General features: G+C 37.8%; 4 protein-coding genes across 7 annotated transcripts; 2 read left to right on the top strand and 2 right to left on the bottom strand.

Annotated features, from left to right (window-relative positions):
* Nucleotides 1-722: 722 nt before the first annotated feature.
* LOC112559165 (serine/arginine-rich splicing factor 7-like) lies at nt 723-6,785 on the bottom strand. Of its 2 annotated transcripts, XM_025230165.1 has the most exons (7): nt 6,627-6,715; nt 5,062-5,073; nt 4,821-4,861; nt 3,771-4,240; nt 2,553-2,639; nt 1,881-2,011; nt 723-1,791 (listed from the first exon to the last, which is right to left on the bottom strand). In XM_025230165.1, the coding sequence occupies exons 4-7, from the start codon at nt 3,855-3,857 to the stop codon at nt 1,467-1,469; spliced, it is 630 nt and encodes a 209-aa protein (XP_025085950.1). In that variant the 5' UTR covers nt 3,858-4,240; nt 4,821-4,861; nt 5,062-5,073; nt 6,627-6,715; the 3' UTR covers nt 723-1,466. The 2 variants fall into 2 exon arrangements, with proteins under 2 accessions (XP_025085950.1, XP_025085949.1); XM_025230164.1 differs by lacking the exon at nt 3,771-4,240 and having other exon boundaries at nt 6,627-6,785.
* Nucleotides 6,786-6,941: 156 nt separating this feature from the next.
* Nucleotides 6,942-15,724, top strand: LOC112559167 (ADP-ribosylation factor-like protein 1). Its single transcript, XM_025230166.1, has 6 exons — nt 6,942-7,025; nt 7,444-7,578; nt 10,821-10,902; nt 11,304-11,415; nt 11,648-11,826; nt 14,088-15,724. The coding sequence occupies exons 1-6, from the start codon at nt 7,022-7,024 to the stop codon at nt 14,116-14,118; spliced, it is 543 nt and encodes a 180-aa protein (XP_025085951.1). The 5' UTR covers nt 6,942-7,021; the 3' UTR covers nt 14,119-15,724.
* Nucleotides 15,725-17,611: 1,887 nt separating this feature from the next.
* On the top strand, nt 17,612-20,756 carry LOC112560677. 3 transcript variants are annotated; one of them, XM_025232688.1, is made up of 5 exons: nt 17,612-18,414; nt 19,251-19,382; nt 19,806-19,937; nt 20,220-20,289; nt 20,534-20,756. In XM_025232688.1, exons 1-5 carry the CDS (start codon nt 18,238-18,240, stop codon nt 20,749-20,751), a joined length of 729 nt encoding a protein of 242 aa, XP_025088473.1. In that variant the 5' UTR covers nt 17,612-18,237; the 3' UTR covers nt 20,752-20,756. The 3 variants fall into 3 exon arrangements, with proteins under 3 accessions (XP_025088473.1, XP_025088475.1, XP_025088474.1); XM_025232690.1 differs by having other exon boundaries at nt 17,614-18,514; XM_025232689.1 differs by having other exon boundaries at nt 17,621-18,398.
* A 2,252-nt stretch (nt 20,757-23,008) lies between these two features.
* On the bottom strand, nt 23,009-26,083 carry LOC112558868. The gene is made up of 5 exons (XM_025229587.1): nt 26,038-26,083; nt 25,765-25,872; nt 25,007-25,115; nt 24,080-24,574; nt 23,009-23,496 (listed from the first exon to the last, which is right to left on the bottom strand). The coding sequence occupies exons 2-5, from the start codon at nt 25,774-25,776 to the stop codon at nt 23,009-23,011; spliced, it is 1,104 nt and encodes a 367-aa protein (XP_025085372.1). The 5' UTR covers nt 25,777-25,872; nt 26,038-26,083.
* Nucleotides 26,084-26,480: the final 397 nt, after the last annotated feature.

Raw genomic sequence — 26,480 nt, 5'->3', positions numbered from 1 at the left:
TGCATTTCCTTCTATTCTTGCCCACAGTTCAAAGCGTTTATTTTATGGCTAATATAAGTGCTTAAAAATTTCCATCTTTCGCTCATTTTGTTTTGAAGCATAGCTCCGTTTAATTTCTTTTACTTGCCCATTTGTTATGTAGTACATTAATCAGCAGGCTGATTTATGCATAATTTAGTAGAAATTAGTTGGTACTGGACCATGTAAGTGTAACAAAGCAATAATGATCCAAACTCATAAAACTATGAAGTATTTTTAACACAGAAAAAAATGATATATGATGCATTTTCACTAATGCGCCAGTTGAGCTGTTTTTGTGCTTGCAACACTGTACAGCCAGCTTTGATGCATATTGAATTTCCTTTTCTAACTAAATTTGGTAAGAGCTCTACAGAACTGTACTACGTGCAAGGACTAGTAATATACAGATGGCGTGTATTCATATTTTTTGTTAGTAGTCATCAACCACTGTCTAGACAACAAGACAGTTCCTGTGTTGTGCAGTACCATTTGACATTGATGGCAATGCTTTCAAACATTAAACATTTTTTGAGCAAGTAACTATTGCTTTGTTGAGATGTTTTCAAGTTATATAACCCACTGAATTTTTTTGTGCTGGAAATTTGTCGTCATTGCAGTAGACAAGCCTGCTTGTGTGTAAACAGTCTGCCATAGAATAACCAAAGGAAACAAACAAAACAGTAAAAATAAAAAACACAAAATACCTGTTTCAAGGGCTTTAATTCTTAAAAACTCGAAAGTGACATGGAAAATCTGGGGATGATAAATGACATTAGCACACAAAAATAATTATAGCTTGTCACAAAGTCATGAGTTCCTGCAACCAGGCACCTTATGCCAACTAAAAATGACAAACAAAATAAGCTTATTTAACACCCAAAGTTCAACTTCTTCCATAATCATTTTTCATCTAGTCAACATTCACATAGCTGTTTTTGTTGCTTTGGTAACCTGCAGTATGCCATCATTACTGAAGTTGTTGAAAGAATGTTAAAGTAAACCTAAAAACATGCACTTTTAACTGTCAAATTAAGTAAAAATTGGAAGGAAAAGAAATTAACAAAAAACTATGATTAAATGATACCTAGGTCAACTTCTCCAATCATCAATAAGCTATTAACATGTTTAGCATGTCATCAAAAAGTTTGCCATCAAGTTATGTAACTGATCCTACACCTTTCCTGAACAGCAGTACACGTTAGTAGGACTGTCCTTGGATGCTTGTATCACAACTGCAGCAATCAATATTAGATGCCAGAGATGTATGATCCACACAAATGCTTTTTGTATGTTTTGAGGCAGGTGGGGGTGTATAAATGGTAGCGTCAAAACCTGGCATTTGCTGTATGGGTGCAGAAAACTTCACTAGCTGGTATTCAAGAGCTCACGACTGCTGGGGACAATGATGACACAGGAATTCATATTGTGCTGAATGGCATGCACTGTCACTGGGGGCTTCCTGACCTGCTGTGCTGAGTAGTATCACCCTCATCATGCTGCTCTATGTGTTCTGTTTCCTCTCCATTTTGTATACCAGGTGAACGACTCTTAGACTTTGATGGACTGCGAGACTTTGAATGACTTTGTGAGCGGCTCCGAGACTTACTGCCAGATTTGCGATCTGGTGATTTGCTTGGAGACTTCTGGTCACGACCTTTGCTTCCAGAATGGCTCCTGCGGTCGCGTGACCTGGACCTTCGTGACTTGCGATCACGAGATCGTGACCTGGACCTTCGTGACTTGCGATCACGGGATCTGGATCTAGAATAACTGCAACAACAAAATGTCCACGTCAATACTTGTCTTAATCAATCTTCCTTTTAGCAGAAAAAAAATCCCACTACATAAACAGTACATACCTCCTTCGACGCCTAGGACTAGGAGATCTTCGTCTGCCGCCTGATCGACGAAAGCCAAACCGCTCCTCAGGACAATCTCTGGCCCAGTGACCCGGACGATGGCAACGGTAGCATTCATCATAACCTTGTTGCTGCAATAGACAATAAGCCAGATTTAAAAGCTTTTTCACTATATTTTTTTAATAAAAAATTTCCAGTGGTACAGTTTTTGCTTAATCAAAAATAGCCGTCACCAGAAGGCAAGCATTTAAGGTAGTTGTTTTTAGCATACAAAAAGACCAAAAAAATACAAATACAACAGTGGGAAGTCCCATCATGCAGTTTTTCACAACAAAACAGAGATATACCTTTGGTACATTATAATGTACCAAAATTAAAACACATTTTTTGGGGGGCTTTGTGCATTTCCATGACCATCAATAGACAATTGCAACTACCTACTTAAGTATGAAAAGAAGCATAACTTAAATCTAAAGTGAAATTTTATGATACCATGCATAGATTTTACCAAATTACATTTAAAGCCTACTACTCTGATTGCTGTTATTTATATACTGCACACATTGCAAAATTCCTTGCACTGCATGAAAACCATTACTGCACACCCATTCTTTTTGAAATGCAATGCAAGGCAATTATAAGATAAAACAAACATACAAAAAATAGACTTACCAAAGGCCGTCGTGGGTTCCCCTTAGCCCACTCTACAATGATGCTGGAGCCACATACTTCTCTGCCATTCTCATACTTGATACAGTCCTGGGGAATATATGAACACTGTACAAGTTAATATCATGCAAATGTAGAACTTTTATGCTGTTCATCCAACAGTGAAGAAAACAAAAATCAGAATTACAAGCATTTGATGTTCTTTAATTTTGCCCAATTTCATGTCTTAATAAAAAATAAAAAAAAACTTACACCAAAATATGAAGTCTACATTTTAATATTATCTGAACAGATAATGACTGTTCTTGGTGAGGCCAAGCTAACAGAAAGCCTAGCCATAAACTAAAGACAAGACAAAATCATAGCAGTAGGGACATAACCAGGGGTCCTCTATAGGTATATATTCTATCAGACTAACATAAAAAAAAAAAAAAAAAATCCAAGCAAATGTACTTCTGAGTTAAGAAGTCTGATTTGTTTTACCAAGACTCGGGACCTAAGTTATCCTTTTCCATTTCAGGGCTGAGTAGGCAGTTACCTCAGGCACCATAGCTGAAGGACACCATAAATCACAATTTTACATGCCAGTACAATAAACAGTATCTCCGATGTGCACATTCCCAACACTGGAAACATTTAAGGTCAGTCACTGAAACTAAACCTAATTACAGTTCAGCATTTTCCTTTGACACTAACACCCTTATTTATAGTTTTATGGAATATTTTTGGTACAAGCACAATGCTCACCATTAACTTTCACCTGCACTTTCATGGTATTCATGGCATTTTTCTCTTTAGTTTACTCCATAAAAATCCTGCCCTGAGGTTGTGGACATTTATAATTTCTAACTTGGCATCTTAAATTTTGTGGGTAAAACACTGCTGACAACAGTCTGTTTCGAAACAATATTGATGGTTTCAAAGGGCTGTTAGTAATTTTATATACGGATAAAATTACTATCATAAGTGGCCTGTAAAGCTGCAAATCAAAATCATAGCTTTGTACTGAAACAAACTGCCAAAATATCCACATGACATCTACAATATATATATTTTAACAAAATAAAAAAGAAAAAGAGAAATAGCAAAGAAAAAAGATACCAAAACAAAGAGGGAGACAGCTGAAGACAAGTAAAACCCCACCATCACAACAATGGAACTTAACAGGTGAAAAAATAAATTTAAATAATCACAAAGTGACAGTCATCTGAGAACACCTACTCGGCCCAGGCACAAGGGTAAGCTGCCTGAAGACATGACCTGGCCGGCTGGTGGCGAGACCTGGTCAGGGTGGCAATGGCCAGGCATGGTCAGGCTTGCAATATACCATGCGGGGGGCTCGCTGACGAGGCCCCGTCAGGGTTGGAAATGGCTTTCTCATGGCGAGTCATTATGGGTGGGACTCAACAGACTAGCGGAAGCAGACTTGGCCATGAAGTGGCTCTTTACTGGCTGCTTGATACCACCAGCACTCCGACGGCAGGGAATTTTGGCAAAGGCTTAAGTGCTGACTTAATGGACCCGTCTCTTTAAAATCATCAGCCGAGAGGTTGGCACAGGTTAGGCAAAGGCAATGGCAAGGAGCCGATCGGTTGGACAAGCTGGCTGCTGAGGGAATCAGATGGGGGTCGGCCCTGGCTTTGTGTTGTGGAATGGCATGGCAACAGGCAAGCCTGGCATGGTGTGGCAAGCTAGTATGTTTTAGTGATAAATAAAAGATCATAAATTATTTTCATAAAAGTTCTACAGCGTCTGCTGTTTATGACAAATTGTGATCCTTTTTTTAAAAAAAAAAATACTTTTCACAATTTCCCCTACCCCCCAAATCAAAGGCAGCAACTAATACAAGTGATGCCCCAGTACAGAAAACTTAAACCTTCAATAACATTTACCTTTTTAAAAGCCCAGCATTTGGCAAAAATGCAAATTCAACAAAATTTCAGCCATCACTGCATCAGCAAAAAAGAACTTGCTGTGACAAGATTGCAGCCTTCTTAAACAGCGCCAGAAAAGCCTCCTAGTCCTCATACTACCTTCTATACCAGTCTTGAGCTGCTTATGGACAACTCTTCACACCATTTTCTGCTTGCTTACACCCTTTAAAAGTGTGCTGATAACACAGTGGGTGTGAACAGTCATGCCACTCTCCCTTTGTCTTCCATTTTATTTTAGAATAAACTTGAATTCTGTGATAAAATTCCACAAAAAAGTGAGCTAAGGAAAAAAAAAAGATGAGTTGTTTTGAAATCTAATTACTAGAAACTTTTTTACCTCAGCATCTCTCCTGTCCTCGTAGTCAACAAAAGCATAAGCTGAAAAAAAAATATAATGCTCATTAACTCCTATTCCTTCAAGTATGTGACATGTTTTGTAAAAGCTTAACATTCCAAAACAATAGCCCAAGTAAAAAGTCACATTAGAGGATTTAAAAAAGTTTTACCTCCTTATGCTTTAAATGATTATTGCTTACTTACAATATCACTACACATCACAAAAATAATTATAAACTCACCCATCTCAGCTCCTGCAACAAAGAAAAAAAATGGGGGGAAACAATGTAGTAACTCAACTTGCCAAACACAATGCAATCATTCTTAGCATTAAATGTATTCTAAAACAAAAATGGATTGACATCATCGGCACTGAAAGACTTTCATGTAATCAGCTCTAAAATGCTGCCCTTTTTCCAATGTGTTGTGAGCTTTTTGATTCTATTTCAAGAGCACTTCAGTGCTATTGTGATTACTTATGGTGGAATTTCATGTTTGGACACTGAAGAGTGAGCTTACCCTACCTCACCCCTTTAAATACACTGTACTTGTACATAAAAAACAAAAGCATTTGATTTGACAAGTACAAACAAAAAACTGATTACAGTAATCCCTCGCCACTTTGTGCTTCACCTTTCGCGGATTTTTATAAGAAATTAATAGGAAAAATAATTCACGGATCTATGCTTTTTCAGAGATTTTCTGCAAAGTTCAATCAGTGGACAAAAACATATTTAATGAATTCTTAGATGAAAAAAGCCCAAAATGAATAAAAAGATATTACTAATATAACTGGAAAAATCTAAATAATAAAATTAATATGAATTACAGTAAATAGTGTATGTATTTACTCTGAAACGAGAGCTACCCTCATGTGCACTACATGCCTACTCACAATTGTAAATAACCGTGTGGGAATGATTATTAAGGAAATGGGAAAGGTTTATGTAGTGTAAAGGTATAGGGGAGGGTTTACATAGCCTTAATATAGTGTATAAATACATAATTTCTTATTTCGTGGATTTTCGGTTATCGTGGGGGTGGTTCTGGAACTCATCTCCCACGATAAATGAGGGATTACTGTAAACACTATTCAGCTGTTGCCAGATCAACATCGGAAAACACATTTTTTCTATTAACTCAACATCGGAAAACACATTTTTTCTATTAACTCAAGCTGCCATGTGGCCTTTTGATAGTAAGAAGAATATGGGACTTGATGGATCAAACACATAACATGCAGTTTATCTCACACTGTTCACATTTTTAAATCAAAGCTGCATACAATTGAAGCATTCAGATCAGATGCTTAAATACACACCCTCATCATATCGAAAACGAGATGAACTGTCTACGATGCAGCTTGAAAGCTGTATGGTATATTTGCGGCTTAATTTCTAACCCTTTTCAGACATTAGTATACGGAATTAGAGTCCTGTAATCAAACTGCTTAAATTTTATCCCGCCGTAGCCTCATTCGGAAAAAAAAAAAAAGTCAACCGCCACGTGATCTGAAATCTAAGATGGCGAAATGCCCAAAACGGTAAATGTCATCGTACAAGTTAAAAGTTGGCTATGTAATCCGCCAACATTTTCCAAAAATACTTTTCGTATTCTTTACTTCTTTGTCCTATAAATGAATACAGCAGCAAAGAAAGCAGAGAGCATTTTCAATTAATTTCAATTCGGCTGCGACCATGTGTTATTGACTAATTGAGGAATGTGTAACCCCCGACTCCTGTGACACTGAAAAGGCGGTTAACAATTTCATCAATTTTACCAAATCAGACCTAAGTTAACTACTTACCATATTTAATATCGCATCTGGTCAAACGTCCATACTGTTCAAAAATTTCTTCTAGATCACGAACACGGGTGGTTTTACTTAGTCTTCCGATAAAAAGGCAGCCCTCTCCCCGTCGAGACATGGTTGCCCGTTTTGTCGGAAGATGACCCGGATGAACAAGCAAAGCTGAACTTATATTTTAGACAAGAATAAACATATACCTTATTACATTAGCAACATTGTATAAAAATTGTAAAAAATAATTTATTAATTATGAATGTACGCAAATAAATTAGAAGATTTGTAAAATTACGAAACAAAAAAAAATATATTTTTATTTCCTCTTGTCGCCGCAGAAGACTTCTTCCGGCTACGACACGTATCTAGGACTTGAGTCAGTGGAAAACTGCAACAAAATGGGTGAGCAACGAGTCAAATCTCTTTATTCTGTGAAGGGATACTTTATTCCTTTGTATATATGAATTTATTTATTAATGATATTTGCTGTATAGGTATTTTCATTACTTGCAACTCAGTCATATAGACGATATCGTGAATCACCGTTGGAAAACTGTCTTCACTCAATCATACCACGGACGTGATTTTGCTAGGATAACACTTTGTTTATCAGAGGGAAATTCGGGGCAGCTCGATATGAAAGCACAAAACAATACCACAACACATCCATATCCACCAAACAGACTCATACTCATTGCAAGATTAAATTTTTAGTCAAGTGAAAAATGAATGAATGGTTGGAAATTATTGGTTACTGTAAATAAATTATTTAGCAACATTTTTACAGTTTTGGTTTATATTACTCTTTTGTATTCTGCAGGTGGACTGATAAGTTACTTTTCATCCCTGTTTGGTTCCAAAGAGAGAAGAATTCTAATTTTGGGTTTGGATGGTGCTGGAAAAACTACTATCCTTTATCGTCTACAGGTTGGCGAAGTAGTTACTACTATACCAAGTAAGTTATCAAAAATACCGTAATATAAAAAAAAAAAAAGGCAAGTAAAGGCTAATGCTGCTTTTTTAAACAACAATACCAACAAAAATCACACAATTAGATGTTGATTATGCAAAGATCTGTATAGAAGAAAACTAAAGTATCAAAAACTGACTTTGAACAACATAACTAAGTTTGCTGCTGACAGACAAAAATGAGATCTCTTGTGGATGCCTTATGTACCACCTAGGTACAAAGAGGACTGTGAAAGTAAATGTTTGATGTTGGTTGGTGGGTATTGTTTCAAATCTAGTTACTATTAAATTTTAATGAATCCATGCCAACAGAACTAAGTATATATGATAATTAAAATTATAACATAAAATAGGAGGGCAACAGTATTAATCACTTTGATTCAGGGTTAGTCCTTTGAGCTTTAAGCTTTCTTTTCAATGGCATAATATTGGCTATCATATGTGATAACTATAAATGAAAACACAAAATGAGTTATTAATGTAAAGTCATGTGATTTAGTAAATTATGATTAATCCTTTAAATTCCAGGTTTCCCTTTCAGCAGGGTTAAATCTCATTGACAATGTTTGACTTCCTAAGAAAATTTATTTTAAATTTGAAAACCAGCAAGAAATCCCCAAAGGACGATTTTAAAAGAGTGATTTAATAGTTTTGCATCTGTCACGTAAAACATTTATAGGTTTACAATGTATTTTGTATTGTACTAGTACTAATTCTTGTTGACTCACTTGACATTGTCATAGACAAGTGTCATTAAATTACACTCACTCAGAAGGTGTGCTTTCTTTAGACAATAATGGAATGATTTCCTTGCTGGCTGTCCAGGTCATGGTATATTAGTCTCCTTGATGACATGACAACATGAAACACACCTTTCTAACAATCTTCAGCAACTTAAATTATGCTCGTGTTTGTGAGACACGTCACTTCAGCATAAAGGCAATGGTCATATGTTTTTACCATTATTAAAGGCTGAACTTTTGCCATCTGGCAGCAAAGAACCATTTTCGTAAAAGTTCTACAGCATTTGCCATTTACATCAAATCAAACTTTATTGTTTGTCCAAAGAAGTCCAAGACAGAAATGTTTCTTTTGCTCACAAGCCCAACAGAAATACAAACATAATATAAGGATAAACATAATTTGAGCATAGCAAACATCATATGAGCATAACACATGAATTCTCAGACATACCCATACAAGACATTCAACACACATCCACACCTACACCTTCTCTCATATACATGTGAAACCTAAGAAGAATGTGACCTTTCTTTTAATTTTTTTCACAATTTCCCCTACCCAACAGATAAAAGGCAGCAACTAATACAAGTGATGCCCTTATGCCCATAAACTTAACACAAATTCTCATCACATAAACCAAATTTAATCATGACTCTCATTCCTCCTTCTCTAGATAATAATACAAAAAGGTTGAACCTTGATTAGACATTTACTGCAAGCATGATTCTTCAGAGGCAACTATGATACACATTTCACAAGCACAATGTTCATCCCCTGAGTGCTTGAAATTCAGAGATTTTCTCGTTCCAGTGCTTAGTGAATATACTGATCACACAGAGCTTTTTAACCCTCTGTACCTGCCTGTGGTAGTGGCGGCCTTCTCTTCCTATTAAGAACAGCATATAACATGTCAGTGGAATGGAAATGGAAGTATGATGGCTGTGGAGGGTTTCGAGCACAATGTTCTCCACAAATATATTAAACAGCACTGGTGATAGGGGACATCTTGACATATACCTACTGTGATTCAAACGTCAGCTCCTATTGGGTTATTCAGCAGTACTGTACTGAGTTATTATATTGTGCTTCGGTGACTTGAATAAGGCCCTCATGCCAGACTCTGTAAAATGCCTTTTTAAAGCCAATGAAGTTCTGGTAGATGCTGTTTTGCGATGTATGCTTTGCAGACAACATAGACCTGTCAGCAAGCACTAACAAAGAACTGCAAGACCTCACCAACAGACGGACAGTTCGAATGCATATGGAATGGAGACTAGCACTGAAAAGAGCAAAGTTATGATCAATGTCAGTGGCAAAGCAGAGATCAATATAAATAGGGTACAACTCAAAGAAGTAAGCAGCTTCAAGTTCTTGGGAGCCACCCTCTCCAAAGACAGCAGTTTCAAGTCAGATCTCCATCAAGATCACAACATCAACAGCACCAATGGCTAAGCTAGATAGTATCTGGCATAGCCATGATAAAGTTCACTACCAAGTACAATCTGTACATATCCCTGGTAGTACCGATTCTGCTTAACAGATATGACATGTGGACTCTACTCTCTAAACAGAGAGGAAAATTCAGGTGTTTGAGAACAAGTGCCTGAGGAGATTGCTCTAGATCTCATACAAAGAACATAGAACCAATGACTTTGTACAAAACAATATTGCCACACTCATAGGACACCAGAAGCCTCTACTTTCAACAGGCGATGTAAACTGGACTTCTTTGGTCATGCAATACCTTGTCAAAGACTATCCTTAAAGGCATCTTGATAGTTGACGCCATGGTGGCCAGAGAAAGAAGGGACTAGTTGTCCTCTACAGGACCTGCTGACTATCTCCCAAAATAGGAAAGAGTGGCAGGCCCTGTCAGATGCCATTCATTATGCTCATATATTCATATGCTCCCTCCCTCCCCCCCCCCAAATGACAGGTGCCAGCCAAGGGGTAACTGCTGACTGATAACATGTCAATATGTATTTGTGAGTCTGACATCAACTAGTCCAAGAGAGCTTTATTATTTCAATGTGAATTATTTTTGCTTTTATTGCACAAACCCCATCATGAAAAACTGAAAGTCACTGTTGAAAAATCCATCAGTCTCAGTTAAACAGAAAAAAGACCTTTGATCAATAGATAATAATAAATATGTGATTTGTATAACACATGCTCACGCTTGTAAGGTGTGGTGTTCTTAGCGCTTGAGACAAGAATGCGACATGAACAGAAAGGAATGGAACAATGAACAACAGTACTGATGACTAACAAAAGACAAATATAGAAAATGCAAAGTGGAATCATGTAACAAGAACTTAGAGTGTTGGTATTCATCAGAAGAAGACAAGTAAGGTAGCAGCAATAAACAGAAAAGAGGTTGTGGGGCCCCCTGGGTGAGGGCGAAAAAGGAGTAGAATATAATACAGTTTTAGGTATATATGTCTCTGTTTTTTTCCAGTTTTAATTTTGTTTCTTTTCTTACAGCTATTGGATTCAATGTTGAAACTGTCACGTATAAAAATCTTAAGTTCCAAGTCTGGGATTTGGGTGGACAGACAAGTATTAGGTAAATGAAACAGTAACCTGTATTGTATTACATTTTGCACTCTGTGCTTTGTGTGTGTATGCATTTTCAAGTGCAATAGCTACAAGCACAAATTTAAACATCGTTTTTGAAATCTTTTTGAAATTTGCATATCTGTTGATCAGTTCAGCCATCAATGGTCTTTAAAAAAAAAAGTTGAGAATATATTTCCTTTAAAAGAATTGTTTAGTAAAATTTTCTATCTCATTCCATCTCTATGAATGTATAGAAAAATACATTATAAATGCTATGCATATATTGTGATGTCTAGTTATTCACAAATATTAACACATTTAGGGCTTTGGCCAACTTGATTTGAAGGGACCAAGCTATTGTAAGACACCATCCTTGTTAATGTAGACACATACCCTTTTGCTTTGCAGACCTTACTGGCGATGCTACTACTCAAACACAGATGCCATCATCTATGTTGTAGACAGTATGGACAGAGATCGTATTGGCATCTCAAAACAAGAACTAGTAGCCATGCTTGAGGTGACAGTTCTGATTAAATATATGCTTCATCCATCTCTTGTGTTACTGCAGTTTAATTACAAAAAATTCTCTTTTATTTACATTTATTATTGAATGAATTTTATAAGTAAAAGTCTTACAAAAATTGTGCTAAGTGCTGCTACTGCATGTCATGGGTTGTGCTTGTAGTCATGACATGTCTTCAGATTTAGCTATTGTGAAATTAAACAGGCGTCTATTTTTGCATTTAAAGGAGGATGAGCTAAAGAAATCCATTCTACTAGTGTTTGCTAACAAGCAGGACATTGAAGGGGCCATGACTGTCACAGAGGTTGCAAATGCCCTAGGGCTACCAGCATTGAAAAACAGAAAGTACCAGATTTTCAAGACGTCTGCCATTAAAGGAGAAGGACTAGATGAAGCAATGGAATGGTAAGAGACAAGCTTCATCAGATTTATACTTTCTGAGGGAAAGAGTGGGTATTGTAGTATGTGGGGTAAGAAAAGTTGCTTATTATAGCCCATTGAGGGATATCTGAGAATGGCGCTTTCCACAGATGACGTCTCGATCTAGCCGCGCAAGGGCTTCTGGGAATGTAAAGCGGACAAATATATTCCCTACATGTACTACACCAGCGTTTGCAGCAAATGCGTTGCTGTGCAGTTTATTGTTAAAAAAAACAAAACGTGAACGTGTAAAAATGCGGTTTTGATTTTTTATTTTTCTCTTTGTTTACTATGAAGCAGAACAGCACTTGTAACCTATAATATTAATTACTATACAGATTTATTTACAATACTTTTCTGTCATATGCCCCTGAATTAATTGATAGGTTGACCATCAGTTTAACACCAAAAATTCTTTTCAGTCTGTTTTTGGTAAAAATACTCCCACATTTCTATCTTTGACCAATCTATGTGGTACATTATCATTTCATTTGCTTTTAAATACATAAGCTACTCTGAAAATTTACCAAACAGCATCCAAGAAAAACCATTTGGGAGGCAACACAACTGAGGCTTAGGGGGATAGTTCTACTGAGAAGCATGAACTTTTTCAGTCTTTCATTAAAGCATTCTACATGAATTCGTGCCTTGACTACCCTCCTTGTATCCATCTCCTGTTCTGCAAACAGGCTAGCTTGCTTATCTAGAAATGCAGGTCTCGACAAAAGCAAATCCTACACTTTAAACCCTTTGTCCACAAGCAAAACATCTCCTTGTTCAATGTGTTGTAGAATGCCACATTTCTCAAATATATCAACAAAACATGCAGAACTATTAGGGATGACTGCAATCAGTCCTTTCATTGTGGTGTGGTGCTTATAAGAGGAATACACATTGCCTTGCTGCCCATAATCCTGGGTGTCTGACAAAAGAAATGTGTGCAGTCTACAGAGTATCTGACATTTTTAAACTGTCTAAACAGTCTTGGCAAAGATGTTTTATCTATATCCTTTGTTGGGAACATAGGGACATTCATAGACTTGAAGTGTTGGAACATAATCTGATAAAAATTTGCTCTCAAACGATTCAGATGTGTCAAACATGTAGGCAATCATTTTCAGTGAAAGTCCTTTTCGCAGCCTCAGAAGTGTAATGAACAGTTCCTCTTTTGGGGTAAAACGCCTAGATGGACCAGTTTTCTTCTCATTTGTCCCATTGATAATGTGAAGGTTGGTCGCCATGTTGAACTGGAGCCTTCCTGTTACGTCTCTGTCACTTTTGTTTCCTCGTCTGTAAGCGTCGCTAATATTGGTTCGTCACTCTCGGATTTTGGGCCTTCTCTACCACGAAAATGCAGAGAGCAGATATATGTGCTCCTGGTTATTTTCTCCACATTTTGGAAATCAGATCGCCCACATAAAAACTGCCGACGCTTTGCTTTCTCGGTCTTGAACTTGCCCTGTTGTCTTTCCCACTGGGTCATTTTGTCACTGGTCTTACCAGGCTTTGGAAATGGAATAAAAAAAATGTCCCCTCCGGTAACCGCTCTGGATATCTGGAGTCCGATTGACATAAACCCCAACAGCAGTGCTTAGTTCCTCCTGTTTTCAGCATTGTTTCAGAGATTAATTTAAAAATTTCGCTCTTTGTCAGTCGCCGTAGCGTAAACAGAAAGAACAACGTGCAGTGTTTGCCCGCAAAGCAATCCCATAATGCTCTGCTGCGTGACGTCACAATCTATTTTTAGTAACCCGAGAAAGCGCTATTGATCTGCAGCTTATAAATCAAATAATGAAATCTTAGTGTGGTCATTCCTTTAAAAACATTTTGGTTGCACGTGCAGCCATTGATAAACTGTCACATTTTTTCATTTGACCATCTTGTGATAGTTATGCAGCTCCTAAACTTTCTGCTAAACTCATAAACTTGTTGAGTGACATGCATTGCCATATTGAACTCTTACATACTAATCAATTTTATGTCTTCTGAATAGAAAAAAAAATAGATAACAGTTTATCTTATTTTTGAGACTGCTATCTATGCTACTATTTGATGTAGCATATATGATCCATCCTGCATCATATTTGTTCAACTAATTGCTTATGATACATTACAGCTGTGTCCCACTTGTTCCCAAATTTATGTTCCACTGAAAGGTTTTCAGTTTATTGACCCTTGTTAAAAAATGTACTACAGAGATTTAATTGCATTGAAAATTATTAGTAAATTATTGCTTTTTGTTGCAGGCTTGCTAATGCTTTGCAGCAGACCAAGTAATGAGTAAACAGAATGTGTTGAATGGAGATTGTGTAGTGTGTGTGGGTGGCAGTAAGTGTGTATGTGAAGAAGGTTGCGTGAGAGAAAGGGTGTGAACAAATAACCTTCATTGCGACCAATTCGAAAACATCAGTCCATCCAACTACTGACATTTTGGTTCCTCTTATCTGAGTGAGTGAAGATAGAGAGAAAACGGGTGAGTGGCACAAGAAGCAAGACATTTCAAGTGCAGCAATTTTTCAAAATATGTCACATTTGGGAGATCATTTACACAATCACATTGCACACATCCTAGTCTAAAAGCTGTTTACATTAAGTCATTCTGTTAAGTCTGAAATAAATATTTTTATAGGAAAAACTTGGTGAAGCTTTATGCTTTGGTTTATGCTTTATAAAGAAGACATGATTATAATCTTAGAATTATTGTTTTTATAAGTACTGTACACGGCCCCAGCTAGACATGCATGGATATTGAAATATGCTCACAATAAAAAGAAGCCGAACTTAATAATTTTAGTTGCTGCGTTGGGCTTGTGTGTGTTAAGGTCATGGCATTAAGTTATTAAGCAATGAAAACTAGCTGTTCTATGTACATTTTATTCTACGTTGCTTAGTTCACTCTTTGAAAAAAAAGTCTCATTAATATATAACAGACTAGAAAGATATCCCCAGCATGCCTTTCATTTTCCTACTTTTTCCTTCAATCTATTGTCTCTTCAAATGAAGTAGGTGGTTTGCTTTGAATATGTTCATCAGTTGAAAGGTTCAGGTGTTGCTCATTTGTTTTGTGAGACTTGTTATTTGGAACGCCTTACACCTCTCCCATAGCTCTTTGTGTTTCCAACATTTAATATGCTGGTAGATTGTTTACCTTTCATTTCCCTTACCCTAATAGACGGCTGCAGATGAATATCGATATGAGTTTCTTGCTTTGTTCTTCTTTTATATGGTACATGTCTCAAATAAGTGTCATTTTATTACTAGTAACATAATTGTTTTCAGATGACTATGTTCACTTCTGTTCACTTCTGTAGGGTGCAGATAAAATGCTTGAATATTTTTTGGAGCTTATGGTAGAAGTATTGGACCCTGTAATGGTAATAGTTTTCTAAGAAGCTAAGGCTACCCAACAATTTGATATTTCACCTTTAGGTGGGGAGAAGGGCAAGGTGTTTAGATACCATGTCAAGAGTTTTCTTTTGTTAATTTTGTTTTAACCGCCGATGACTTTCTTTTAACAGCTGAAGTTTCTCCTTCTGTTTATTCAATTATCTTTTGGGTTTTTTTTTAATTCCCTTGTCTTTCACATTAAAAACTTTTGTATATCACATTTGCTATTCTCCTAACAACTGTTTTTATTTAAAGGAAACTTTCAGATCTGTGAATGTGAATTTATGGAACTGTGACGGATGTGATCACTTGTTTCAACTTTTCCTTTCCCTCAGATTTTGTTCAAAGATACTGTACTACTGTAAATAATGTGAACCTCTTTGTCGTGTTTGTTTATAAATCTGCTCCTTTTCCATTATCATCAATGTCTGCATAAAGAGAATGATAAACTACCTGGCATTATACAGAGGGAAAAATAAAACAGGCGAAAATTTGATGACATTTCTGTGTAAAATGTATGCTGTAAGACCGTCATTTCGGAGAATTATTCACGTATTCGACTTTCACCTCAGTCTAGGTTGGTTTGGCGAGAAAATGCTTTGACCAAACGGTGTCACATATACAGTCAGTAGACTAGTAGAGAGTTGAATTTGAGAATCAGATCAGCGACGCGTGGGCAAGACGTGTACGGGTATGGGTGATATCCCGAGACAAGACACACTCTGAGGGGAAGAAACTTTGATGATGCCGCATACAGCGAGTGTCCGGAGACCTCAGAACCCAGAACATTTCTCTGAAATGATGACTTTAAGCTACTACGCTAATGGTTACAACGGTACTGGATCTGACCGTTTCTGCTTTTTATGCCGGCTCATCACTGTGTGTGATGTTTACTACAACAACAAAACCACTAGCATGTTTACAAAAACAATCATAATAAGTTTCAAATATAAACGAACGAAAGTGCTGCAGCTTGAAAAAAGTAGATGGCATAATGTTTGGGTTTTTTTGTTTTTTTTTTTTGGGGGGGGGGTTAAGCATGTTTCGACATTAACGTGCGTTACCTTTTTTTTTTTCTGTCTCTCTCTCTCTACGAAATGTCAAGTTACAGATTTACTCGGGTATCAAAAGATGGCTTAGTTCGAATTCTTTAATCCTAGTGCGTGCATGAGATTCTATAAAATTTAACGGATGACTTCATTAGGCACGTCAGGTTGGATTAGTCCGTGCGTATAGATGTACCTGTTTCGTAAGCGAATGTTACTATGCATTATTATTTTCACAAATTCAAGCAAGGCAGAATCCATTTAGGCTCACACATTCAATACTATAGATGGGGATGGAAGCAAGCTGCATCGGAAGAAACATTTGACCTACAACTCGATACCGATGCTGCACGGGGCTATAATGGAACCACAAACCTATATAGTCCTATATACACGTCTGTGATGGAACTGAGTGGGATGTTGTTAGCAACTTAACATTGCGCAAATCTAATCATGTGATCTTTCCTGGACAAAGCTTGTGTTTTGTCGCTTCAGCTCCCAACTCATGTGGATAGTAATACAATCGTCTGTGCGTTGTCGAAGATGAAGCTGTTGTTCACAGCAAGGTTTAAGCGACTTCGTCGCGGATGTATGTGCATTGCTGTCTGTCTGCCGAGACCAACGCTTATAGGCTCGAAGTTCTCCGTTGTTAGTATCGGCGAGCCAACAAAATGAACGTTACTAAACCAGAAAATTTGTATACACCAGCCTAGTACAGTGATACCTCGGTTCTCGAACATAATTCGTTCCGGGAGGACGGTCGAGAACCAAATTGTTCGAGAACCGAAGCAATGAAACACAAAGGAAATAATGGAAACTGGATTAATTCGTTCCAAGCCCCAGAAAATGCCTATTTACTGGCCTAATTTGTATATAATATGTAGAAAAACATGAGTCTCAACAAGAAATAAGAAATAAAAGTGTATTTATTAAAACAAAAACAAAACAAAACAAAAAAAACAAAACAAAACAAAAATGTACTGTACAGTACAGTAAATTGTGTTTCATTTACTGTACCTGTACCAAACTTTATGGCAGGAGGGAATGAATGTGGAGGGAGGAGGGAAGGGGGATGGTTATTGTCACTGATGACGCAAGCAAGGCGCGCTGGGCCGAATGAACGCCATTCGGCTCAACTCGGCTCATCTCGGACGTTTGGATGTTCGAGTTCCAAATATTTGTTCGAATTCCAAGACAAAATTTTCTCGAATTTCTTGGTCGAATACCGATTTGGTCGAAAGTCAAGGCGTTCGAGAACCGAGGTATCACTGTAGTTCAGCCGAAATGTGGCTAAACCGGACGCTTTGTATACACCAGCCTCGTTTTAGTAGTTAACTGGGGGAGGGGGGAATCGAGTCCGCGGGATTTGGACACTGCTTTATAACTTCAGAAACATTAAAATCCATTTTGCCCTAGGGCAACGATCACTCTCGCTTCACAACTATACGGCCTTTAAAGGATTTATTTTGCGACAACAATTAATGGCATTCTTGTCAAAGTCTTCTTTTTCTTCCTCCTCGTTCGACCGATTGTGCCCTTTGTTTTGCGTGGGCAGAAAACTCGATCTTGAGTTCCAGTGTATGTCGGCGGCTTATCCCCCAAAACGTGATCTATATATATATAGATATAAGTAGGGTCTCGCTGTACTTTGGCGCACCCCCGTATTTTATACTGTCAATATATATTTTTATTATGAAATGCTTGATTCCACGCTCGAGTTCATGTGTCGGTCATTTTAGAAATAGATGTACAAATATGGCACCGCCATTTTCTAAAGGAAAAATATTCAGCACAGACAGTAAATTTCGAAAACCTGCAGAACACAAGTACGTATAGCTATTGTTTGAAAAAAAGTATTGCGAAACACTTTGCGCAATTACGTTTCGAAATACGCGGGACAAAAAGAATCCACACAGAGGTTGCCAAATATTAAGCCCGGTATCATTAAACGGCAAGATGGCGTATGCAGTCTTGTATCGGCTGCTTCAAAGACCGTTTACAAAGTCATGCCACCATATCCGACAGTGGACAAAATATTTACTTGCAAGACCTTCTCGATATCACCTGCTGCTTACAACTACATTTATCGCAAAATGCGATACCAGACCCAGAATCGATCTGCAGGTACACAAGAAAGTGTGTAGGTGGACACATGATGATAAATTCCATTCACTGGATCACGAAGATATCCGTATACGTTCATGGCTGGATCTCTACCATGGATTACGACGCTATACTCAGTATTAATAAATAATTTAATAGAATTGATCTGATTGTTTTGGTAGTTAATTTGTATAAAGAGCACTCTAATAATTCTTAGTAAATTGTAGGTCTTCTGTTGAGCACAGTGATACTTAATTGCAAAACCCACTCCCCCAAATTTGATATGACATAATTGACAACTTCATTAGACTGTCGAAAAAAGAATGGTAGGGTTTTAATAACAACCGAATGATACAAACCAAAAAACACTGAGAATTGTATAATTCGAAATATTGATTAAAAGTCAGCTTCTTTGCTGTAATTACCTGGACATTTCATTTATGGAGAGGTTTCAGCATGACACAGTTTGAAAGATTGTGATGTCATCAAAAGACATCTTGATAGTCCAGTTCTTCCAAATATATAACGAACATTTTAATCAAATGTGTTTACCAACTGTCCTTTTTGTGTAGGCCAAAGCCCTACAATATAAAGTCATTAGAAATAATTAGTATCAGGACCATGAATTCATGGATTTCAATAAAAAGCTATCTGCTCAAGTTATGCATCAGCTGTTCAGATGGCTTCTCTTAGTGATTCAGTGCCTTAGTCAATATCATACTATCACAACTGAAACCCCTTGCAGTTAAATAATAACAATACAGGTTGACTGATCACAAGGAGGAATATTACATGCAAGTAGCAGTCTTTTAAGTAATTAAAGTGCATTCCATTTAAGCATATCAAATGTTGCTGAATAATTTTTGGATGCAGGAACCAGACCCCAATACACTGAGCCAAGAGTATTTATTAAGAAGTGTCTCATCTCAGACTGCCGATGCTGTCACAGCAATGCTCAGCCAGGCTGCTCGTGCCTTGATTGAGGCTGAAGAAAAATATAGAAAGGTATGTGAGATAATAATTGTTCACATGTTTAGATGCTTCTTGGAAAGTGAAAGCACAAGACCTCAGGCAGGCTATTGGTTTGATGAAAGATATACACATTCAGTTGGCAAATATGTTTGGTATTATACAATTAGCATTAAACAATTTTTATGTGTCTGCAGCAAAAAGTTTCAAAACAATTAAAAAATCAAGATTATCTACATAATTTTATTTTAAAGATTTTAAACAGTTTTTGTTGTGTTGCTAAAGAATTGAGCATAAACTATTTGATGCTGTGGAGGAAAAGTTTAAAAAAAAAATGGGCTTTAAATATTTTAGGAAACAAATTGCCAGAATCTGAAGATGCAAGCCTCCTTATATTGGCAATAATAGAAAGAAATTGAAATGGTGGCAGATATAGTCAGTTCATGTCTTAATCTACAGGCACTAACTATCCTAACAGACTTAACAGAACAACACATGTCAGTTCTTGGAAATGAGGAAGAGGAAAACATAGTTTGGGATATCATCCTGCAGGCAAGATATCAGTTAGATGTACTCAACAGAAAGAGAAAGGTAAGGGGAAATAATTAATATATCTTAGTATGAGCAGGCTTATTTACGCAAACCCACACACTTTCATTCTTTTAATTACTCTCAAGAGCTTCTTATTGCTGAGAGATGAAACTGATAATACTATAGATGTTTTTACAGAGTTTTAAGTAATCTTTCAAATTGCTAAAGACTGAAGAAAGTGAAGATATTATTTGAGGTCTTATGCATCTTATTAAATATAAATGAGTGTTGCTTCTGGTGATGGTAATTTAATCTTTTTTTTTTTTCAATCATCAATTGCAGGATTTGGAGATACTGTTTTCATGTGTACAAAAGCTAGCAGATGCCTCAGCAGAAGTAGCTTTCTTAGCAGGTAGATATCAAAAGATTGAATGTTGATTTATCAGCACTTTGTTGCCAGGCCAAGAAAAAAAAAACAACCATTCTATCTTGGCTGTGCATGTTGGTGGAGGAATGATTTATTTATGGCATAGTAACTCTCCAGAGAAGACATGAAAATACCTACATGCACTGCTGATCTCATATTCACCATTCATGCCTCTCATTTTATTTACATCCCCCTTGCTCATTTTGCTTAATTATTAAATTGGTTGCAGGGACAGAATTTTTAAGTACAAGCATGGGCGAGCGCATGCATAATGCTCAGCGGCATGTAGAAAGTGCACGCGCAGAGACAGAAAGAGCTGAAGAGATTCTGAGAGAGACTCAAGCTATCAACGTCAAAATCACAACTGAGCATGCTGAAAAGCAAAAATCAGAGTGTGTTTACACAGATACTGATCTCGAGGAAAATGTTAATAAATCAGCTTCTTAGTATAATTTGTTTTTGATGGATTGTTACTAAAATGTAAAGATTCTGTGTGGATTGTCCTTGCGTGATCTGAAGCCTAACAGTGATGTTGGGAGTGGTTGCAAAAACATGACGACAGCTACCCAGTGTCTCATTCCATGTTACTGGTTTTCTATTTTGAATGTTTAAAGATCACGCTGACATCTTTTTGCATAGAATCATCATCCCCGAAATTATGTAATGTCACTCTTGTCTTAGATTATTCTTCAATAATACAGTTAATGCATATAACAGATTTCACATACTGTCAACAGTGTGCATGCAGATGGAATCGCTGTATATTGGGTATACTGGTGACAAATATTGTCATGCACACTTTGCTTACATTTTTCACATGAAAGACTCAAGAGTATGATATTTTACTGCATTAACACACATAATAATACTAATAACAATAATAAAAAAACATAGATGTCCTTGGTAACTGAAGTCTGTACCTAGACATGATCCCTGCACATCAATAAAATCCACACAAGACTAGCTGCGAAAAGCAATGATTTAAATGACTTTACACAGATAAACAAGAAAGTAGTTGAAAGCAAAGTATACTTTTACAAAAGTAACGGTCTTTATTACAATTGGAGCAAAAGGATACTGCAGGGAGGTGAACACAGAAGAAATATTTAAAAACATTTGAAAGCAATTTGTGGTTGGTGGAGTGTGGTTAAAATTTACGTTAAACCACATGTCGTTGGATCATTACTGACAAGGATATTCTTGTTGTCTATATTGTCACAGAAAGTCTTTGTCAAGAGCAATTAAGTTGTTCGTATTTATTTTCTCCGTTCTGATATATTACAACCAACTCCGTATGCAAAAATACTATGTAAACGACATGGTTACTATACGCAGAACAAATTTGGAGGATCAGTTTAGTCGATTCGAACACCGATTACAGATTACTGGGGAAACGGTTGACGAGAATTTAACGTGAAGGAGTGGATAGGCTGTTCACTGTGGGAACTTCTCACGCGAGCGTATGACCGGCACGAAAAGGACAGCCGATCAAGGGATTAGAGCAGTAGCTGGAAGTGTTGTGCAGCCAGTTTTCCCTCTACATGTATAGTGGACTACATCAGTGGTTCTCAAAGTGTGGTCCGCGGACCTATCTGGCGATTTAAACATCACTTTGCTGACATATGACGACTGTCAGCCGCGGACCACCTGACTTATGCCCGCGGACCACTAATGTTGTTGATGATTGAAGATGATTGTTGATGATAATTAATGATGATTGTTGTTAATGGTTGTTGTTGATTGTTGGTGAAGGTGGTTGTTGGTGCTTGTTGATGGTTGTTGTTGGTTGATATTGGTTTTTAATTGATTGTTGATTGGTTGTTGTAATTGGTTGTTGTTGCAAATAGTTGTTAATGTTGGTTGGTCAGCCGTCAGCCGTGCCCAGTGGTGAAGCTAGGCCGACTCCCCACCCCGCCTTCCAGCCGTGATGGGGCTGGCCCTCCTTGCCATCAGCCGGGGGCACGCCTGCCTGGAGAGGGCTGGGCCATCATCCCTTGTGTCATTTTGTATTACACAAAATTCGGTGCCTAAGTCGGGGAAACGCAGAAACTTACTCCAAACGTAAACGAACTTGTTGCCAAGAAAAGATGTCAATCGTTCACTTTTGACAAAGTAAATTAAGATAAAAACCTACTAAGCCTTGGTTTGTTATTACTTTAACTTTGTTTTAATGGATGATTTTGTTTAAATAAAATCAATAACAAAAAGTGTAGTTTTCGATTGTTCAATAAAAGTTATCGGACTTAAGTAATAACGTTTGGCCCGCAACTGTGTATATGATGTGAGAGTGACCCCCTGTTATTGAGTTTGACACCCCTGACCTAGGATACAGTCTAGTGATCGTCAGCTCGGCGGCGCAAGTGGATACTGAATCACCAGACTGTTTGTACCGGAGTACCCGATGGGCGGACCTTCCAGACAGTTAAGTGTGATTTGCTGGGAAAATCATAATCGTACTGCGGACCGTAAATCAGACTATTTTTTCCATCGTTTTATTTATTTCTCTGTTAAAGCATTAAATGTGTTTAAAGTTGACCGGACCTTTTTGCGAAAATCAACAAAAACAAAATAAGCGAAGTTGGAAAATTGTGTAGACCAGAACACTTTATTAGAGGACAAGGGAAAGGAACAGAGAAAGAGTAAGAGTATCAGTTTATTTATTTTGGCATATTTTTCAGGGTACGTAGTTCAAAACTGTGCTACTTCAATTTATCAGTGTGGTCAGCTGACAAGCATCACTAGCACCGTACAGGGAATATCGCAGGATTTCTCCCATCGTGCAGTTTTTGTGAATGGCACTTTGACCCTCGGCAAAGAACTTCAGGTGGAACCTCACGTACAGGTACAGGGCCAGCAAGTCGTCCCACTGGTATATCTCACCGATCCGATAAAACTTGCCGATGTCTATGTAGTTCGGTCTGAAGAAGGAGTCAATGACGTGCACAAGATCGGGTTTCTGAAGGTACAGCAGGTATGGAACCCGAGTAGAGTGTTGAGCCCACTGGGAATCGTCAAAATCCACGTACGTGGCTAACCACAGTTGTAGGAAAGTGGAGTTCTTCTCGCTCAGCATCATGCCATTACAGAAGCTCCAGCCAATAACTTCTGTTCCCATGACGACGGGATAGATTCGTGTGTGGTCCAGGGATTTGAGAACCACGGAATCCGCATCAAGGTAAACCCCGCCATATTCTAAATAACAAACGAGAAGGAGAAATATATTCAAAGGTGAGAATGTTAACACGGGGATCAGGGAAGACAATGTCTACAAAATATGTATAATAAAGACATTGCATAAATATACAGTAGGTATATTAAAAAAAAAGAAGACAAAGAAACAATAGTCTGAAGAGAACTTGTGAGAGGATAAACCTTTTTAAGGGAGTTATTTTTCTACTACTTAACTCTGTGTGATTATGTGTTATCTCAAGTATTAACGTGGGCGGGTAGATAAGAGTGCAAAGCATGGTACAAAATTGGGGGCACCCTATCCCCTAGAATCGGTAATGTCAGCACGAGCAGGAACGATCCTCCTGTTGAGGACTTCTGTGGGGATATCGTAGCAAGTGTAACTGTTGAGCGAGAATTAAAGGAAAATGTAATTATAAATTCGAAAGCATTATTATTATTATTTTACGATTATTTATTATTATCATCATTATTATAGATAAAGAGATAGATGAATGGATGGACTATTTAGAATATTGGTATTTGGCAGAATGCTAAGTACTTGTGACTATATGAACCTAAGTGTGTGTGAATTTTGATTTCTTACCCAGTAGAACTTGAAGTCTCTTTACATCCGCGCTGTGTTCTACAACATTGATCACGTGACCAAAGATCTCGCTCGGCTTCTCGGATCGGACGTGCACGATGTTGGGCACCAGCTGCAGCAGCGCGTGCCAGTAGGGGCCCTCGGGGAGGTGGTCGCCGTGAAACAGCACCAGGCAGGGTCTGATGTGGTGAACAGCACTCAGCACGCTGACAAACGTGTACAGGGGCAGGGTGTGTCGTGTGAACCACACGTAGTGCACGAGGCGGGGCACGCGCATCCCCGGGTCATTGCACCACGTGGACTTCGCCAGGTGAGCCAGACAGGGATCGTGAGACTCCAGTGTCGCCACCGCAGGTTTAGTATTGAATGGCACCTCCTCGTAATAAATCCGGGCGGAAGTAAAGGTACACTCCAGGACAGCGCGACTGCGCATGACACGGGGTATGTTGTGGACTCTCCAGTCACAAGGAAGGTAGTCCGAATAGATCTGAATACCTGCAAGAAAACAGTGTTTTAAGAACTTCAAAGTATTTAAATCTCTTATTCAAAAGGACAAATTTCTGTTACCCGTGAAAGCAGAGAATGTTGAATAATGCTCTCTCTAATATAGTCAACTATGGTAGGGGCTTCCAGCGGCAGTTTGTCCCCTGTGTAATAGGTCTTATAATGTATAGGTTTCCTTGGAATATGTAGTAGGTCTGGGTGGGTGCATACAAAGATTATACCTTTTCCTAGTTTGCCGATATTCTGAGTGTAAGCGACTTATTCAGCTTGGATACACTGGGCAAAAAAGTTCTTCGTTAATGCGAGACCTGCTCTATTCGACCCGAATTTTGCCCGTGATTTCTTTCTTTTCTGGAAGAAATTATTTAGTTTGACACTTTTGAAAATCATACTAACCGTTAACAAAGGCGAACCCTGACTTACTTTGAAAGGCTTTGATTATAGTTGTCTTGTGTTGGATCTTGACACGCAGATAAACCACGAAAAGGATTGCAAACGCCAGTAGACAGATTCTCCTCCTTCGTCTCAAAATCTGCACATATCCACATTACCAAGGAATACAGTATAACTTCAGTTCAAACGTATGTGTATAGATAAGTGGACACTGTGGCAAAGTGGCAAGGAATTGATTTCATATCTGGATTGAATCAGAGATAAATAATTGCAGGCAACATGGGGTTCTAGCTCCAGGAAATAATGTTTATTGTCTGTTGCCCTGTTTTTACACATAGGGCGTGGTGTGAATAATAACAACGTCCACCTCTGTAGGCCATTCCTTTTCTCAGTAAATGCCTTTTTTTTTCGTCTTCATGAACGATATACAGCTTCAAGTACTTGGGAACCACCCTCTCGAAGGACGGCAGCTCCAAGCCAGATGTCCTCGTCAGTATCGTGACAGCAACAGCAACAATGGTTAGACTGGATAGTTTGACATAGATTTAAGATAAGGTTCACTACCAAGTCCAAGCTGCACAAACCCCTGGTAGTCCAGATGTTACACGTGGACCCGTTTCGCCGACATGGAAAGGATAATCCAGGTATTCAAAACAAGTGCTTGAGGAGGCTGCTCATGACCTCATACAAAGAACAAAGAACAGATCTGCCCTGCCATATTGGATAAACAAGTTTTATGGCTACAATTCTTTTTATCATGAATATTTCTAGAAATAGAAAAAATCTACCATCATTTTCATTGGTGCGATGTTTTTGCCTTTTTCTTTAAACTCGAAGCCTTGGTCTCGGAAAACTTGGTAAGTTGATTATGGGGGATATCCGGCCAGTCAGATAGTCTGCGCGAGAAACAATAAACAACGACAACACCGTTGCTACAGTTCTGTTGATTATTTTATTAAAAACCATAGTTTATCAATGGGTAAGCAAGGATTTTAAAGACTCTTGGTTAAAACAATTGTCATAAACAAATCTGTTGGGTTTGGAAGGGTTGAAAAGTTTACCATTCAGACTTTCTTGCTTTTCACGATACGATGAGTTATACTCCAGCTCTTGGAAAGTTGTATATACAGTGTTCCCTCGCTACTTCGCGGTTCAAATATCGCGGATTCACTACTTCGCGGTTTTTTTTGAGTGAAGTATCGATCGATACTTCCGCGCTGGGAATTATCGTTCTACAACATACCATAGATACTTCAACAGGAAAAAGACGAAAAATGAAGCTGTATTAGTATTTCTATTAAAATACCATAATTATTTTGTAGATAGAAAGAAATAAATAATTGTGTAACAGAAATCCATTGCTATGTGTAAGCGACGAGCCATGATTGTTATCTCCCATCTCGCAGCCAGTTCGCATCAGTTTTTTGGGTTTCTCTGAGTACAGTTATAATTTTTTTTACACTAATTTGTTATTGTACTGTATTAATACCATGATTACTATATT

The sequence above is a fragment of the Pomacea canaliculata genome, linkage group LG3, assembly GCF_003073045.1.
Source record: "Pomacea canaliculata isolate SZHN2017 linkage group LG3, ASM307304v1, whole genome shotgun sequence".
Lineage (NCBI taxonomy): Eukaryota > Metazoa > Mollusca > Gastropoda > Architaenioglossa > Ampullariidae > Pomacea > Pomacea canaliculata.
The sequence above is the reverse complement of the archived record's forward strand: the minus strand, read 5'-3'. Positions and strand labels throughout refer to the sequence as shown.

Bases quoted from the DNA above. Each gene is read 5' to 3' on its own strand.
- LOC112559165 (XM_025230164.1), bottom strand. From the start codon at position 6,747: ATGTCTCGACGGGGAGAGGGCTGCCTTTTTATCGGAAGACTAAGTAAA. The intron at 2,640-4,820 runs GTAAAAAAGTTT...TATATTCCCCAG, and splicing joins AGGACAGGAGAGATGCTGAG to GACTGTATCAAGTATGAGAA. The intron at 2,012-2,552 runs GTAAGTCTATTT...TGTCTATTGCAG, and splicing joins GGAACCCACGACGGCCTTTG to CAACAAGGTTATGATGAATG.
- LOC112560677 (XM_025232688.1), top strand. From the start codon at position 18,238: ATGCAGTCTTGTATCGGCTGCTTCAAAGACCGTTTACAAAGTCATGCC. The intron at 18,415-19,250 runs GTAGGTGGACAC...TTTTGGATGCAG, and splicing joins GCAGGTACACAAGAAAGTGT to GAACCAGACCCCAATACACT. The intron at 19,383-19,805 runs GTATGTGAGATA...CTTAATCTACAG, and splicing joins CTGAAGAAAAATATAGAAAG to GCACTAACTATCCTAACAGA.
- LOC112559167 (XM_025230166.1), top strand. The intron at 7,579-10,820 runs GTAAGTTATCAA...CTTTTCTTACAG, and splicing joins AGTAGTTACTACTATACCAA to CTATTGGATTCAATGTTGAA. The intron at 11,416-11,647 runs GTGACAGTTCTG...TTGCATTTAAAG, and splicing joins AACTAGTAGCCATGCTTGAG to GAGGATGAGCTAAAGAAATC.
- LOC112558868 (XM_025229587.1), bottom strand. The intron at 24,575-25,006 runs GTAAGTCAGGGT...GTTTTCTTGCAG, and splicing joins TATAATCAAAGCCTTTCAAA to GTATTCAGATCTATTCGGAC. The intron at 23,497-24,079 runs GTAAGAAATCAA...TTTGTTATTTAG, and splicing joins GAGACTTCAAGTTCTACTGG to AATATGGCGGGGTTTACCTT.